The sequence below is a fragment of the Momordica charantia genome, assembly GCF_013281855.1.
Source record: "Momordica charantia cultivar OHB3-1 chromosome 10 unlocalized genomic scaffold, Mcharantia_2.0 BLBB01000010.1, whole genome shotgun sequence".
NCBI lineage: Eukaryota > Viridiplantae > Streptophyta > Magnoliopsida > Cucurbitales > Cucurbitaceae > Momordica > Momordica charantia.
Genome location: NW_028275158.1, coordinates 4621988 through 4636689, shown reverse-complemented (window position 1 = coordinate 4636689; position 14702 = coordinate 4621988). Strand labels below are relative to the sequence as shown.

Sequence of the window (14702 nt, the reverse complement as noted above, 5' to 3'; positions counted from 1 at the left end):
ATATAATCCTATATAAAAATTTATTTTAAATCGAACTGCATTTTATTTTATTTATGGAATTTAAATAATATACACCAATAATTTGATTTAAAGGCATTGTATACAGGATATAAAGTTTTAATTCCCTAAATCCACAACCATCCGACCTTAGCTCAGTTGGTAGAGCGGAGGACTGTAGTTGGTAAATCCAAATAGCCATCCTTAGGTCGCTGGTTCGAATCCGGCAGGTCGGAATTTTTCCTTTTGTCCTTTTCCATTTTCAATTATTATTTCTTTTTTTTAGTACACAATTATTATTAATATAATATTATTTAAAAATTATTCCTTATCCAAATATATTCCTTTTTTTTTCCTACTTTCTTACTTTATTCCATTTTGTTACTTTATTTTTCCAATATTTTTCTTTTTCCCCAATTTAATTTTAAAATGTAACAATAATAAAATTTCCCTCTTTTTCTTCATCTTCTTTACCCGCAAACTCTGTGTTTCCTTTCTGCAGACCTCAGAGTTCTTAACAATGGAGTTTTTGCGCTTTCTCATTTTTACCTTCCACGTTATCGTATGCACCTCCATCTCGAGCCACCGTTCCGTCGCCGCCGGTCCTCCATGCCGGAGCACATGCGGTTCGCTCATCGTAAAGTACCCGTTCGGCACCGGCTACGGCTGCGGTTCGCCGAGATTCTCCTCACACGTGACCTGCTCGTCCGACGACCGCCTCCTCCTCGCCACTCACACCGGCGATTATCCGATCACTTCCATTTCATACTCCGCCTCCACCGTCATAATCTCCCCACCGTTAATGTCCACCTGCTCTCTGATGCACGAATCGCAAACCCTAGGCATCGATTGGACCGGCCCCTTCCAACTCGGCTCATCGGCGTTCCTCCTCCTCGATTGCGAATCTTCCTCCGCCTCCCTCACGATTCGAGGCTCCGCCGTGTGCGATTTGTCCTTCTCTCACCTCTGCGCTTCGATCTACTCCTGTCCGGCCGTCGTCAAGCTCGGATTGCCGCTCTTCCCGCCGACGAACAGCTGCTGCGTGTACTCGCCGGCGAACTTCAACGGCAAGGGCGAGCTCGACCTGCGCGAGCTCAAGTGCGGCGGATACTCGTCGGTGGTGTCGCTGGGCCAGTATCAGACGGATCCGATGCGGTGGGAGTACGGAGTGGAATTGAAGTACGGATATGGCGCGTTGGAGAACAGTGTGGTGGAAAATAAATGCAACGGCTGCGAAATGAGCGGCGGCGCGTGTGGATTTACTCCGCCGGATAACTCGTTCGTGTGCGTCTGCGGTGAAAAAGGATTCAACACCACGACGGACTGCAATAGTTACGATCTCACTCAGGAGTTCTTCTGGAGCTCCGATTCTTTCCCAATATTATCTTGTAAGTTGCCGCCTCTCCTATCTCCTCCATATTATTTTATTTTAGTTTATGAAAGTTTCAAATATGTATTTTAATTCATAATCTTTTAAGTTTATTTCATTTTTATCTTTAAAATTTAAATGTGTTTTATTGGTGTGTTGTGTGTTTTGTTCATTTTTCAAATAATTTTTTTTAGTATTGTAATCTTACTATAACAATATTGCTCACGTTAATATAATAAGTATTTTTTTATTCAGGGAGTTATAATATACTTATATTGACATGTTTGTATTTATCTTTTTTTTTTGTTTTGTGTTTTTTTTTAATTAAGGTACAGAGTTGAGGTTTTGACATTTATCCATTATATACATGTTGTGTGTGGAGTTTTTCTTAAATTATTTAAGTTTTGAATTTTTACATGGATTCATCATTGTATTAAAATTATGAATGAAAAGTTGATATCAATAAAAGGGATTTTTTTTATGAGAATCTAAATTATCATGTTTGGTGACTAAAATAAATTATTTTAAAAGTTTAGGAGAAAAATGAAAGAATATAAGCCGAGGTTATACCACTATTTTATTCATAATAATTATTTTTTCCTTTTTTAATTTTATCAAATTAAGTCATGATCCAAAGAGCTTGTAAAACGGTTCTCTATATTTATTATTAAACTTGTTTGTAATCATTATATTACGGTTGGCAAGTTTTTTACTTTTTTAAATGGATGATGGGTAAGTATTGATCCGTGTATATATTAAAATTAAGGTTTAAAATACTATTTTAGTTATGTGTTTAGCTTCGATTGATTTGGTTGTTTCTATTTTTAACTTTAGTTTATTTTAGTCTCTATATTTTTAGTTTTAATTGATTTTGGTCTCTTATTTTTAATTTTGGTTCATTTAATTTTCTATATTTTTAAAATACTTATTTTTGTTGCTATACTTTTTTCGGAATGTTATATCAGTCATTATTTGAACCTTAAAATAATAAAGAAAAAACTTTGATTCTAACTTTATGTTTTAAAATACCTATCAAAATGATTTTTTTGAAAAAAGATGTTTACGGTGGATGTGGAACATAATATGTTCCACATATGCTTATTCTTTCATAACGGAAAAGTGATAACCTCTTTTGAAATAGGTCTCAGAGCTTTCAATAAAAAAAATAAAAAAAAAGAAAGAAAGAAAGAAAGAAATAGGTGATTTTTTTGTTTTTTTTATTGAGATTTGGATTAGGTGTCAATTTAATATCTGAAGTTTTAAAATAAACACTTTTGTCCCTCGTATTTGCAGTAGGTGCCAATTTGGTAATTGAGTTCCAAAATAAACATTTTTTATCTTTGAAGTTTGAAAATTTGTTTTGAATAGTCAGTGATTTTGTTTTTTTCTGTTAATTGACTTAACAAAAAAAAATGATGTGGCAATTAACAGGTGATTGGACATTTTTTAAATGATTCGTAAACAAATATTAATTTTTACATAATTTTGTTATGTGAGGTGACATTTTTTTAATTTATTTTCTTCTTCATTGGCTCTCTTCATCTTCTTGTTATTATCATTGTCGTTGCCATCGCCCGCCGTCGTCGTCCACTGTTGTTGTTGCCCACCATCATATCATCATTTGCCATTGCAGTTGTTGTTGCCCACAAGAGAGAGGGAAAGCTCCCCCGTTCCATATCTGGATTGAAGGAGAAAGGGAGGAGCTCCGAAACAGGGAGAGAGGGAGCGCTCTTCTCTCTCTCCAGTGGACGACAACGGACAACAGTGGTCGACGACTACGACCATAGATGACAACAAGAAAATGAAGAGATCAAAAGAGAATGAATAATAAATAGCAAAATAGTTTAAAAATTAATGTTCTTTTACAACTAATTGGATAAAAAGCAATTAAAAAAGTCAATCATCTACATGTCATTTTTTCTCTAAGTTGAATAATGGTCGAATAATGTTTAGGGATGATTTAGAACAAAATTTTCAAACTTTATCGACCAAAAATGTTTATTTTGAAACTTAACGATCAAGTTGACAGCTACTCCAAATCTACGAAGATTAAATTGACACCTACCCGAAAGACCAAAAATGTATTTTTTTTTTTATAAAATTTTAATCCATTTTCAAAACAAAAGTATTCAAAAACTACCTTTTCAGCTGTGGTGTGGTTACTGGTTTGATGGTGATTTTGTTGATAATTCTTTTAATGTAACTTTAATTTAATCTAAACAATATTGAAAATATTTTTGAAACTAAATGACTGAATGGTAATTTTTCAGGGAGTAGACGGTTCCTACTTTTTGCTAGTTTCTTAGTACCTCATTGTGGCAGCTTCATGTAGAGAGGTTTTCATTTTGAAGTGTTTTGGAGTGACAAATCTTTTAAATTAACCAATAATTATGTAAAGTGACGCTTGCACATTTACTAATTATGTTACCTTATTGGTTACACCATATTTTTATCTATGTATTTGTATAGTTTTTATCTGAATTTTTTTGTTTCAACGCATCATGTGGTTGGGGTGGAGATTAAACTTATATCTTTCTAGTTTAAAATAGGTGTCTTAGTCAATAGTTGAGCTAGGTTCGGATTGCCTTTTATCTTGAATTTTTAAAAATTTATTCTTATACTTTAATATAGGTTAAAGTGTATAAAATATCCCGACAATTGTGTTGATATTAATGAACCGAAAATTTGCTCAAAAAGATTTAATTCTGCCTCAAGCTCTTAATATTTTTTTAAACAAAAATCTCCATCACCAATTGTTTCAATTTTACTTTTAATATATACAACTAATTTCAATTTTATCCCCAAAAATTCAGTGGATCAACAATTCACAGTAGAATACCGAGGTCGGTCGGTCGGTCGACTTTCAACTCCGGTTGATCGGGGGTGGGTTTTATCAATACAAAACCGAACTGTCGATCGGTCAGAAAAATATCTTCCAAATGTAATTATTAATTATTTTATATATTTATAATTTATTTTTTTGTTGTTTTATCCATTACCTCTCATTTTTATTCCCAATCTTCTCTACCTTCCCTCTATAATTGATTTTTCTTCCTTTCTTCTTTTATCTTTTTTATTTCCTCCCTTTCAAGTTTCTGATCAATTTTTTTCTTTCTCCATTTTCATTTCAGATGTGTTATCTTACTCTCTCATTTTCCATTTTCTTCTTCTCTTATTCTCAACTCCAACTCTTATTTTCTATGATTTGTTATTTTTTAATACAATGGCCATGGGGAGATAAAAATCAGTCTAGAGGCATGTAGAAGACACAAGATGACCCGACTATCAATTTGATTGGTAAAAGCTTTACTACATCGGTCGATCAGTTTCCTGGAAACCGACCATATATTGGTCGATGGAGATTTTAGCTTGAAAGTTGACCGAGCCGACTGATGTACACCCCTACGAGGAAGAGTTTTATTTATAAATCAAAGTAAAATATTGAAAGTTAAACTAAAAATTTTAGATTTGATATAAATTTAGCTCAACGATAATTGACACTTGTCTCTAATGGAGAGGTCATAGATTCGAACTTAAAAAGAAAAAAGTATCAAAGCAAGCATAGCTAATGGTAATTGACATGTAACTCAAACCATGGGGTTGTGAATTCGATCCCCACCCCACATGTTGTACTCAAGAAAAAAATAATAAAAAAATAAAAATAAAAGTGAACCTCGGACGTATGATACATATCAACTAAAAGTTAAAAAGAAGATTCCAGTTCTATTACGATCAAATTTCAAATTCTTCTAAAAAAATGATCAAATTTCAAATATTTGCTGCTAATTTGCGATATTTTATTTTTAATTTTAGGGCAAATTGTAAAAACTACCCGGGTATGGTAGTTGTTACAATAATACCCCTAAACTTTCAATGGTAAAAATTAAATCCTTCGTGAAAAAATTAGAGCCTTAAATTTTCACAAATTTCGAAAATTGTACTCTAAATTTTCCAATGGTAAAACATTAAACGTGCACATTGCAAATTACATCTATTTGAAAATTCCACTTTTTGACAAATAACAACTCTCGTTTGGCTCCAATAATGTAGCCGGAGAGCCTTCTTCAACCTCTGAAAATTTGTCGGAACCGACGAATCCAGAAATTCGGGAAGGAAATAACTACACTCTTCAACTCGACAAATTCTGCCATTGGAGAAGTTGTTGAAGTCTACATCAGTCTTGGCGATGGTGAGGGAAATGGGGTCGCCGGGGAGTAAAGAATGATGGATTTGGGAGAGTCGACGTCCGGATGCGATTTTCGGCCCGGGGGAGGAAGTGCTCAAGAGTGAGAATGAGAGACAATGGAATTGAAGTTATAAAAAATGGAGGATCTGGTAGGGAGGAAGAAAAGAGACGCATGGTGGGAGGGTAGAGAATTCAGCGACGGAAGAAGAATCACGTGGCGGAAGAAGCTCTCCGGCGACATTACCCGAAGAAAAAGCTCACCAACGACATTCATGAAGCCGAATCGAAAAAGATTTGTGAATTTTCGAGTAGATACAACTATTTTAAATTGGAGAGTTTAATTTTTACAATTGAAAAGATACAATTTTCTCATTTATTAAAATTTAAGGGTTTAATTTTGACTCCTACCAATTTTGGTGTCTAATTTTTTGATATGTAAAAGTTGAAAGGTTTATTTTTTGTAATTGAAAGTTTAAGGGTGCAATGCGATACTTGAGAGGTGATTTTTGCATTTACCCCAGATTTTATCAGGCAGATAAATAGGAAAAATGACTGGCATTACTGTTATTTCTAATTTAAGCTTCGGTTTTCAGGAAAAAACGAAAAAAAAAAAGGCCATTTTGATTTACGACAAAACCCTCGGTTTTCAGAGGAAAAACCCTCCTGTTTTATGCGTTGGCGTTAGACTCAAAGCTACTGTCCCGCCCTAGTCGTCACGATTTCCCCTCTCGCTAGGGTTTTTTTTTTTCTCCTTCTTTCATATCTCTTAATCTCTCTCTCGATTTCGCCCTCTCTAAGTCGATTATCGGTCTGCTCTCTTCGATTTCTCTAGTCACTTTCCGGTCGTCGGCCGACAATCCCCACTCGATCTGTTCCGTCCTCGGTTGGGTAAGTTTTCTTCCTTCACAAATCTATCCCTCTCATTTGATCTTCTCGTTTGACTGGAATATGTGTCTATCAGCAAGTAAATAACCACGAAATAAGAAAGGTGATTAGTGGTTTGGTCCTGCCAGGTCTGTCAAGTGTTATTTTCCTTTAAATTTTTCGATCTGTGTACACTCTATTTAGTTCGTAATTCACTGAATTGCCAAATGATGTTGGGACATTGCGCAAGGGCTTTGAGTTCATGTAACATGCTACTTTGAGCAGTGAAATTATTTATATGAAATCCCCTCTGATGGCAATGGTAGTTATTTGAAGTTCAATTTTGCCTTTTTTCTAGAAGTTAGACGTTAAAGGATTAAAAGTTCAGCAAAGAACTGTTTTCTTTACCCTTTTTGTTTGATGCTAGTTCTTACCAAAAATGTACTGACTGGCCTTGTGTTATGCACTTGGGTTATGCCTCTAAGTGGGTCTTTGATTTAAGGCACTTAGTTAATGCAATGAAATGCTATAGTTGCTTCATTTTTATGGAAACCAACCATACACGGAGGTGAGGGCATGGGCATTTTATCAATTTGATACTTTAAAAAACCAATGGGCTGTTTGTTTGACCGAGGGGTCTGTATCTAAATGCAGCATCTGTTTAGTTCCTCGTGTTGTCTCTTGCTTTGATGAAGTATCTAACTTACCTGTCTTTATCTTATTGTAGTCATAAATTTGGATGCCACCATGTTTTCCAAAATAAAGAAAAAAAGATCATACGAGCTTCAGAAAAATTCATCTGATCTTAACAATGTTATATAGACGACATTAAGACTGTTTTAGTGTCTCATGTTTGAATTATGTTTTCTAATGATTTAGCCTTGTAAATCTGTATCATATATAACCTAAAATGCTCTGCTATAATAACACGTGCATCATGCGTACACGTAATTCTGCTATGAATGGACCCTCAAGAGAGTAACTTATGAAATTTGAATCACAACTTGCAGTTAGTTATGTGGGGAATGCACATTTAGCTGTTTTGATTGCATGAATGAGAGTTAGCTGCCGAGTAATTGATCTATTTAGTAAACAATGATCTATTTTTACAGTTATAATTGTTCATTCCTTATTTGAGATTTCAGCATTTACTTCTGTCACCAATCAATGAAGCATATTGTCAAGATTTTGACATTATTGGTGGCCATATCAGCCCTGTGGATTGGCCTCTTACAGACATCAGTTTTACCACATAACCATGCTTGGTTGGTGAGTTGACATTCAGTCATTATTTTCTTAAATCCTTCATATTTATTTCATCATTTTACTCTCAATTGTTCTTACTATGCATGTTTTTATCACGCCAGTTACCCATCTATTTAATTGTCTCCCTCGGATGCTATGGTCTGTTAATGGTTGGAGTCGGTCTAATGACATTTCCAACTTGCCCCAGAGAAGGACTGTTGTTACAGCAGGTATCGCCTCTCTCTAATTTCCACTTGGCACTTTCATACCATACAACAAATGACCCGCTCTCTCTCTCTGGAATGTTCTTCAAATTTTCCATATCATACATCATTACTAAGACTGGAATGTTCTCATTTGGAACTTCTCTCTCTCTCTCTCTCTCTGGATTCCTTTTGTAGGACATTGATGAGGCCAAAGAGTACCTTAAACAAAAAGGGGTTGACATAAGTTCTAATTGACAGACTTTACAATCCTCTGCCTTCTCTCCTCTTGATCAGATCTCTGTTTGTTTGGTGTTAAGGTGAAGAAGAACTCTTCACCCATCTCAAAGGGTCTTTTTGATTTGAATCTTTATGAATGGTAGTGAATGTGGGTTCATGTATAGAACAAAGCTGTTTCTTGATAATTCTTTCAGTTGATAATATAATCCTTCACATGTTGTCAGAGGTAGCATCTCTCTCTCTCTCTCTCTCTCTCTCTCTCTCTCTCTCTCTATGTTTTCATCTTTTATTTGTCGCAGGCCTGAAGAACAATTATATCATAATCGTACTTTTAGATGCCTTTGTAAATTTTGGCTTCGATCTTTACTATTTAGATGTCTTTGGAAATTCAAGAGTATTTGTGTTTACTTCATAGGTTCGGATAAAATAAGGATGGGTGGACAAAGAATTCGGTTTAAAATGCCCTTTTTTATTTTTTTGATTCACCTTTTCTTGATTTTCTCGAATCATCGTGCCAGATTAATATTTAATTAATAGGTTTATTAGAATAAAAATCTAAAGTTAATGAAGGAATTGAATTTTTAATAAATGTGTGGACTAAATAGATATCATTATCTATTAATTTGTAAATAAACTCAATTTTTATTATATTTAAAACTATTCAAATTAAATAAAAATATAGCAAATTAGATAAAAATATTTTGAAAAATTGTCGTTTTTATTATACTCTAGTCTAGCTACTACCTGGTAAATTAAACTTATAAAGAAAAGTTTTTCAAAGACATTTACAGAATTTTTATATGAACAAAAGAAAAACTTTTTTGAAAATAGTCTCAAAACATCTTCTAAGTTCTAAATAAGGGGAAAATATTCAGATACTTCAATCCAACGGTCGACATCTGTCTCGCGGTCTGGAAAGTGGAAATATACGGTCTAAGTCTAACAAACAGCAGAATAAACCCAATTTCATGGAAAACTCTTGAAAAAATAAATAAAAAAATAAAGAAAAAGAAATCTCGACAATTCTCCTCTTATTACGCCAGAAGCCGCTAACCTCATCTCCCTCTTCGCCTGCAACCGTGGAGGCCGCTCTCTGCTTCTGCTTCTCACCACTCTTCTCGTTCTCTCCCAGACACTTCAGAGAGCCACGCTACTGAGAATCGAAGCAGAAGTGTAACGCCAAACAGGTTTTTCTTCCATTAATTTCGACTCACATGCCCTAACTTCTTTGTTCTCTAGCTTCATGAATTATAGCTTATTCGAGCGATTGATGTGCCACTTTTTGTATCAGTCTCTGAGTTTTCTTGTAGCCTTTTGCTGTCTACAATTTTGTAACCAGTTCTTTTTCTTCCTTTCTTTGTTTTTGCTTTTGTGATATCGATTTTGTTTTGTCTCGGTTGATGTGTTGTTTATTGCCTGTGAAAATGAAAAACCTAATGAGACCGTAGTTTGGCGTTTATTGCGTAGCGTTTTCTAGGCCGTGTCTGAATTTCTTTTCGTTTGAAATGAGTTATGTGTTGGGACTTGGGAGTGAGTCTGAACAATTACTCCGTACCTCAGATTCTGGAGGCTTGGCCTACATTGACATTTCCGGATTAAGATTATTTTCTCCTGGAGAGAGGAGGGAAACGAATGTCACTAAGAGAGTAAACGTACATAAAAGGAAAAGAATTCGATGCTGTTGCTGTGAACGAAAGAAAGTTTTGTCTCGAGTATTGGCTTTTCATAAAAAGAAAGTTTTGTCACTATTCACATGCCGTTGTGATTGCGTCCAATTTTGGAGGGCTACCCAACAATAACTGTACTAGTTCATTTCTCCTGCTCTTTAGTGCTTTTGATTACATTGAAGATTTGGTGTTAGAGATCCAGAATGATAATTAGTTGTTACAGGAGTTGTTCTCCATTTAAGATTGGCATATAAGTAGCAAGACGTTGTTTAATTTGTCCATAGGAAAAGCAAATTGTCTTTTGCGTTGGTTTAATGTTTGGGTAATGTCTTGTGTTAAGTGGAATAATTCATGTTTACGGTCATTGATCTGCAGAATCCTATCAAGAGTAAGTTGCTTTTTCATTAGCTCCTACATTGCTCAACATGGTTTCAATGGCCATTATACCTTGTGGAAGTGGATCAGTTGCTCAATGGGGAATTCGTCCTCAGTGTATGCTCAGACCTTCAACAAATAAGATATCTCCAATCCAATATCGGTACTCTCTCTCTCTCTCTCTCTCTCTATCCATCTTTTCTTTTTCAACTTCCAGTTATAGCAATAAAACGCCAGAGAGGTTTCCAAGTGTGCATGGTTCTTGTTGCTAGCAGATTATTGGGAAATTTGAAAGGAGATAGCCTACAAAAATTCTATTATGATGTAATGGAATTACTTAACTGGTCTAGTTGCTTTTTGATCTCTCAAGTCCTACACTATGTTATTTGAATGGTGTAATTGATTTCTATTTACAGACATGGAGACTTAGTATTTAGGACTTGTTTGGAAACTGTTTTCAAAACAATTTACTATTTTGTAGAACAAATGTTCGGTGAAAATGTTTTTGATTACTGTTTTTTAGAATTTTTTTATTTGGACGTGTCATTCCTTCAAAAATCATGGATGTGTGAAAAGCGATTTCAATTTATGCAAAAGCTTCAACTTTAACAAGTCATTAACTACAATTTCCAAAAAAGTTTTGAAAACCAAAACAGAAAACTAGTTTCAGAAAATTTTCCAAACCAACCTTGGTTGCATGAACTCATGGAGATTTTATTGAGAGTTTAATTTTGAGCTATCAATGTATGTGAAAGAAAAAAAAAATTGAATTTTGGCCTGAAATTAAGATTTAGTAGCTTTTTATTGGGGATGAGCTTTGCTTTCTGTCCTACTAAGATCTGGTGGTGTATGTATTTGGATTAGATTCATTGTAACTCCTTGATCATTTTTTCTGTGTCACTTGCAAATAACTGTTGAAGGAGCCAATACAATTGGTATATAGACAACCACATATAACATAATTTGATTATTTGAGTAATAAATGCACGAGGATATATTTTCTTTTTTGTATTTCAACTTCTTTCTTGACATTGTAGTGTTTCTAGCAGGGTCAGCAACATAGCAGCACTAAGCTCAAGCTTATTCTCTCGGGGTTCCTTGAATGTTCTATTTGACATGAGACCCTCACAAACTTCACATCGACGGAAGGGCGGGTTGCTTGTTGTTAGAGCAGATAGTGTGCGTACAATTTTTGTTTCTCCCTTCCCTACCCTCCCCCCGATAGAGAGAGAGAGAGAGAGTTTGTGCTGCAATTATTTGCCAAATAACGCTCATTAATTAATTTGCAGGATTATTACTCTGTCCTCGGGGTGTCCAAAAGTGCCAGTAAAGCTGAAATTAAAAGTGGTATTTATCTGTTACTCAGATGTTTGTCAAACCTTTTAGTTTTTAATAGTTTGACGTTTTGCTATTTTTGCATGTCTTGAACACCCACCCCACTCCCTGCAGAAAAAGAAAGACTTTTCATTTCTCTTTTTTGTTTTCCACAGATTTAAGGTAGTTGTACGTTGAACCTAATTGTATCAACAAATTATTGAGTCTCAATTGGTTTAAATTGAATTTTTGCTATAGGATTTGAGTTTTCTCTAGCCATTACATTGAGTGTTGGAGATCTCTCCTACATTTAGAATTTAGATAAGGTAAATAAACTCATCACATGATAGAAGATAAGATTGATAGAGTTGGAAGAACTTTCAATCTTGATCCATTATAACTTTACATCTGTGTGGCCAGTTTTATTTTAGTTGATTCTATCAAGTTTTTATTGACTGGGTGGAATATATCCTGTCAACCTGTCATTGGCTTCATGCTTGTTCGATTGAGTTTGTTTTTGCTGGGCTTAATTCTGCTTATTGTTTTATCTTTTCTCCCTTCTTTTTTCCTGTTTTTATTTATTTATTTATTTTATTTAAATCACCTCAATATGCATGCTTTGTTATTGGGATGTATTCCACTGCTTGTTGATGACCATTATCTGTTATGCATAAAAAAAATATCTCATTTATTCTATGGTTCCTTCAGTGTCCTGATAAGAACCAGAATTTGAGAATGACATTGATCGAGATATGTAATTGGAATTGCTAATGAAAAGAAAAAATATATATATATCAGGGATTACTAAAAAATCGAGAAGTTTATTTCTCTCCCAATTTGTTATGGTAACAAACGTACCTCACACTATAGCTAATAACTAATATGGTCCTATTAACCACCCCATCGTAATTCTATCCCGTGCTATACTTCTAGGGAGGATTCTATAGCTAATAACTAATATGGTCCTATTAACCACCCCATCGTAATTCTATCCCGTGCTATACTTCTAGGGAGGATTGATATCTGATTCTGGATTTTACTTAACGTAATACCTATTGCTCACATTGAACAAAACCTTGTGTGCGTGCTGAGAAACCAAGAAGTTTTGTCATTAGGGTGAAAGGATAGGGTACTTCCAAAATAAGAACAAAACTAATTTAAAAACGAACGAGTGTCCAGTAGGATGACATATTGGTACTTAAGCCCAGCAGAAGTAAATGATAGGTGATTATGTTCTTTGAGGGCCAAGTATGCCATTTCAAGACATGAATTTGAGCAGAGACCTTTTCTGACGTATATCAAATTTTTTACTCGTTTCATCTACTCGAGTAATACTCCTAGATATTTCTTATTCTTCATACATTACCTTACCACTCTTGGTACGATTTTTTGCATTCTCCAGCTTATCGGAAGCTTGCTAGGAGTTACCATCCGGATGTGAACAAGTAAGTTAAATAACTTCTTGGTGAAAAAACTGGGCAACCTAACAGACGTGACTAGATCCCTATTTAATCTTGATATTACGATCTTAGTTTAGTTATTCTTTATTTTCTTATTAGAGCTATAGTTCAGTGGATTTGGATAATTTGTATTTTGTAACCAGTTTTTCCCTGTTCTATCAGAGATGCTGGGGCTGAACAAAAATTCAAGGACATTAGTAATGCTTATGAAGTAAGAGTCTTGTAGATTACTCATGTTTTTTTTACATGTCACTGTTTGGAGTTGTGATATATCCTAGGAATTTACGTGTTTCAGGTCTTGTCCGATGATGAGAAACGCTCGCTCTATGATAAATATGGAGAGGCTGGCCTTAAAGGTGCTGGTATGGGCATGGGGGTAAGTAATTCTCTGATGGAAATATGAAAAATATTTTAATGAATTTTGTTTTGCCCTGACCCCTGTTGTTCGTCTATGCTTCTTCAGGATTTCAGTAATCCTTTCGATCTCTTCGAGTCTTTATTTGAGGGCATGGGTGGCATGGGTGGTATGGGCATGGGAGGCAGAGGTTCTAGGAGTAGAGCAGTTGATGGACAAGATGAGTACTACAATCTTGTATTAAACTTCAAGGAAGCCGTTTTCGGTGTCGAAAAGGAGATTGAGATTAGCAGACTGGAGAGCTGCGGGACTTGTGAAGGATCTGGCGCTAAACCTGGAACCCAACCAACTAGATGTAGCACATGTGGCGGGCAAGGCCAAGTTGTCTCGTCAGCAAGGACACCGTTAGGTGTCTTCCAACAGGTAATGACGTGCTCTTCATGTGGTGGAGCTGGGGAGATATCTACACCTTGCAACACATGTTCTGGGGACGGGCGAGTCCGGAGGACAAAGCGGATAAGCTTAAAAGTTCCAGCAGGTGTTGATGCTGGTAGCCGTCTGAGAGTTCGAAATGAAGGGAATGCAGGAAGACGAGGGGGGTCTCCTGGGGATCTCTTTGTTATTATCGACGTTACGCCTGACCCTGTCCTAAAACGTGATGATACCAATATCTTGTATACTTGCAAAGTCTCCTACATTGATGCCATCTTGGGCACTACCATTAAAGTTCCAACTGTAGATGGCATGGTTGATTTGAAAATCCCAGCTGGAACACAGCCAAATACGACACTCGTGATGTCGAAGAAAGGAGTTCCTCTCCTAAATAAAAGAAATATGAGGGGAGATCAGTTAGTTCGCGTGCAGGTCGAAATCCCGAAGAAGTTGAGCAGTGATGAGAGGAAGTTGATTGAGGAACTCTCGGATTTGAGCAAAGGCAAAGCTGTGAGCAGTAGGAGATAGTCTCCATAGAAGTAAAGCCAGATCAGAAATGATCGGTTTTTACTCGCTCGTTTTGCTGGTACCGCTCGTTTGGTTGGTTGGAAGGATTGATACTCGTGTACCTTGTAGTAATAGGTAATTCAATGTTAGTACAATTTTGTCAACAGTATCTTGAATTATAGGAAGAAATGTAAATCAAAGATAACTCTTTGATCATGAATATTTCATTACAGACGTATTCTGGTGGATTGATTCATATAATAACCCTTTTATTCTTCCCAATTTGACCGTTGAGTTAGAACTTTGAAGATGCACATTTTTTGGGGGCTTCTCACTTCTCTCTTTGCTTTTCCTACACTTTGTGCTTTCTAGAACTATAAATTTTTTTTTGTTGACATCCGATGAATTCGGACCAGTTTTCACGTACCTTGATTAATCTCATAGGTTAGCTGTACCTGTCTGATACTATAACATTGGGTGTTGAGAGA

General features: G+C 35.5%; 3 protein-coding genes and 1 non-coding gene across 8 annotated transcripts; all 4 read left to right on the top strand.

The window, feature by feature from the left end:
* Window positions 1–141: 141 nt before the first annotated feature.
* TRNAY-GUA (transfer RNA tyrosine (anticodon GUA)) lies at window positions 142–233 on the top strand. Its single transcript is given in 2 exon segments — window positions 142–178; window positions 198–233. It is a non-coding gene; the product is annotated as a tRNA-Tyr (tRNA).
* Window positions 234–427: 194 nt separating this feature from the next.
* Window positions 428–4056, top strand: LOC148208424 (uncharacterized). 2 transcript variants are annotated; one of them, XM_088118093.1, is made up of 2 exons: window positions 428–1385; window positions 3637–4056. In XM_088118093.1, exons 1-2 carry the CDS (start codon window positions 518–520, stop codon window positions 3696–3698), a joined length of 930 nt encoding a protein of 309 aa, XP_087974219.1. In that variant the 5' UTR covers window positions 428–517; the 3' UTR covers window positions 3699–4056. The 2 variants fall into 2 exon arrangements, with proteins under 2 accessions (XP_087974219.1, XP_087974218.1); XM_088118092.1 differs by lacking the exon at window positions 3637–4056 and adding an exon at window positions 3000–3615.
* A 2153-nt stretch (window positions 4057–6209) lies between these two features.
* On the top strand, window positions 6210–8329 carry DPMS3 (dolichol-phosphate mannosyltransferase-like protein). Its single transcript, XM_022280662.2, has 4 exons — window positions 6210–6440; window positions 7562–7685; window positions 7784–7891; window positions 8063–8329. The coding sequence occupies exons 2-4, from the start codon at window positions 7584–7586 to the stop codon at window positions 8120–8122; spliced, it is 270 nt and encodes an 89-aa protein (XP_022136354.1). The 5' UTR covers window positions 6210–6440; window positions 7562–7583; the 3' UTR covers window positions 8123–8329.
* A 777-nt stretch (window positions 8330–9106) lies between these two features.
* Window positions 9107–14496, top strand: LOC111008303 (Molecular chaperone Hsp40/DnaJ family protein). Of its 4 annotated transcripts, none has more exons than XM_022280956.2 (8): window positions 9107–9291; window positions 10147–10309; window positions 11184–11325; window positions 11436–11493; window positions 12863–12905; window positions 13083–13131; window positions 13216–13296; window positions 13384–14496. In XM_022280956.2, exons 2-8 carry the CDS (start codon window positions 10197–10199, stop codon window positions 14233–14235), a joined length of 1338 nt encoding a protein of 445 aa, XP_022136648.1. In that variant the 5' UTR covers window positions 9107–9291; window positions 10147–10196; the 3' UTR covers window positions 14236–14496. The 4 variants fall into 4 exon arrangements, with proteins under 4 accessions (XP_022136648.1, XP_022136649.1, XP_022136650.1 ...); XM_022280957.2 differs by having other exon boundaries at window positions 9108–9291; window positions 11193–11325; XM_022280958.2 differs by having other exon boundaries at window positions 9110–9291; window positions 11196–11325.
* The last annotated feature ends 206 nt before the right edge of the window (window positions 14497–14702 follow it).

Bases quoted from the DNA above. Each gene is read 5' to 3' on its own strand.
- LOC148208424 (XM_088118092.1), top strand. From the start codon at position 518: ATGGAGTTTTTGCGCTTTCTCATTTTTACCTTCCACGTTATCGTATGC. The intron at 1,386-2,999 runs GTAAGTTGCCGC...TTGCCATTGCAG, and splicing joins TTCTTTCCCAATATTATCTT to TTGTTGTTGCCCACAAGAGA.
- DPMS3 (XM_022280662.2), top strand. From the start codon at position 7,584: ATGAAGCATATTGTCAAGATTTTGACATTATTGGTGGCCATATCAGCC. The intron at 7,686-7,783 runs GTGAGTTGACAT...TTATCACGCCAG, and splicing joins CACATAACCATGCTTGGTTG to TTACCCATCTATTTAATTGT. The intron at 7,892-8,062 runs GTATCGCCTCTC...TTCCTTTTGTAG, and splicing joins AAGGACTGTTGTTACAGCAG to GACATTGATGAGGCCAAAGA.
- LOC111008303 (XM_022280956.2), top strand. From the start codon at position 10,197: ATGGTTTCAATGGCCATTATACCTTGTGGAAGTGGATCAGTTGCTCAA. The intron at 10,310-11,183 runs GTACTCTCTCTC...TTGACATTGTAG, and splicing joins ATATCTCCAATCCAATATCG to TGTTTCTAGCAGGGTCAGCA. The intron at 13,297-13,383 runs GTAAGTAATTCT...ATGCTTCTTCAG, and splicing joins GTGCTGGTATGGGCATGGGG to GATTTCAGTAATCCTTTCGA.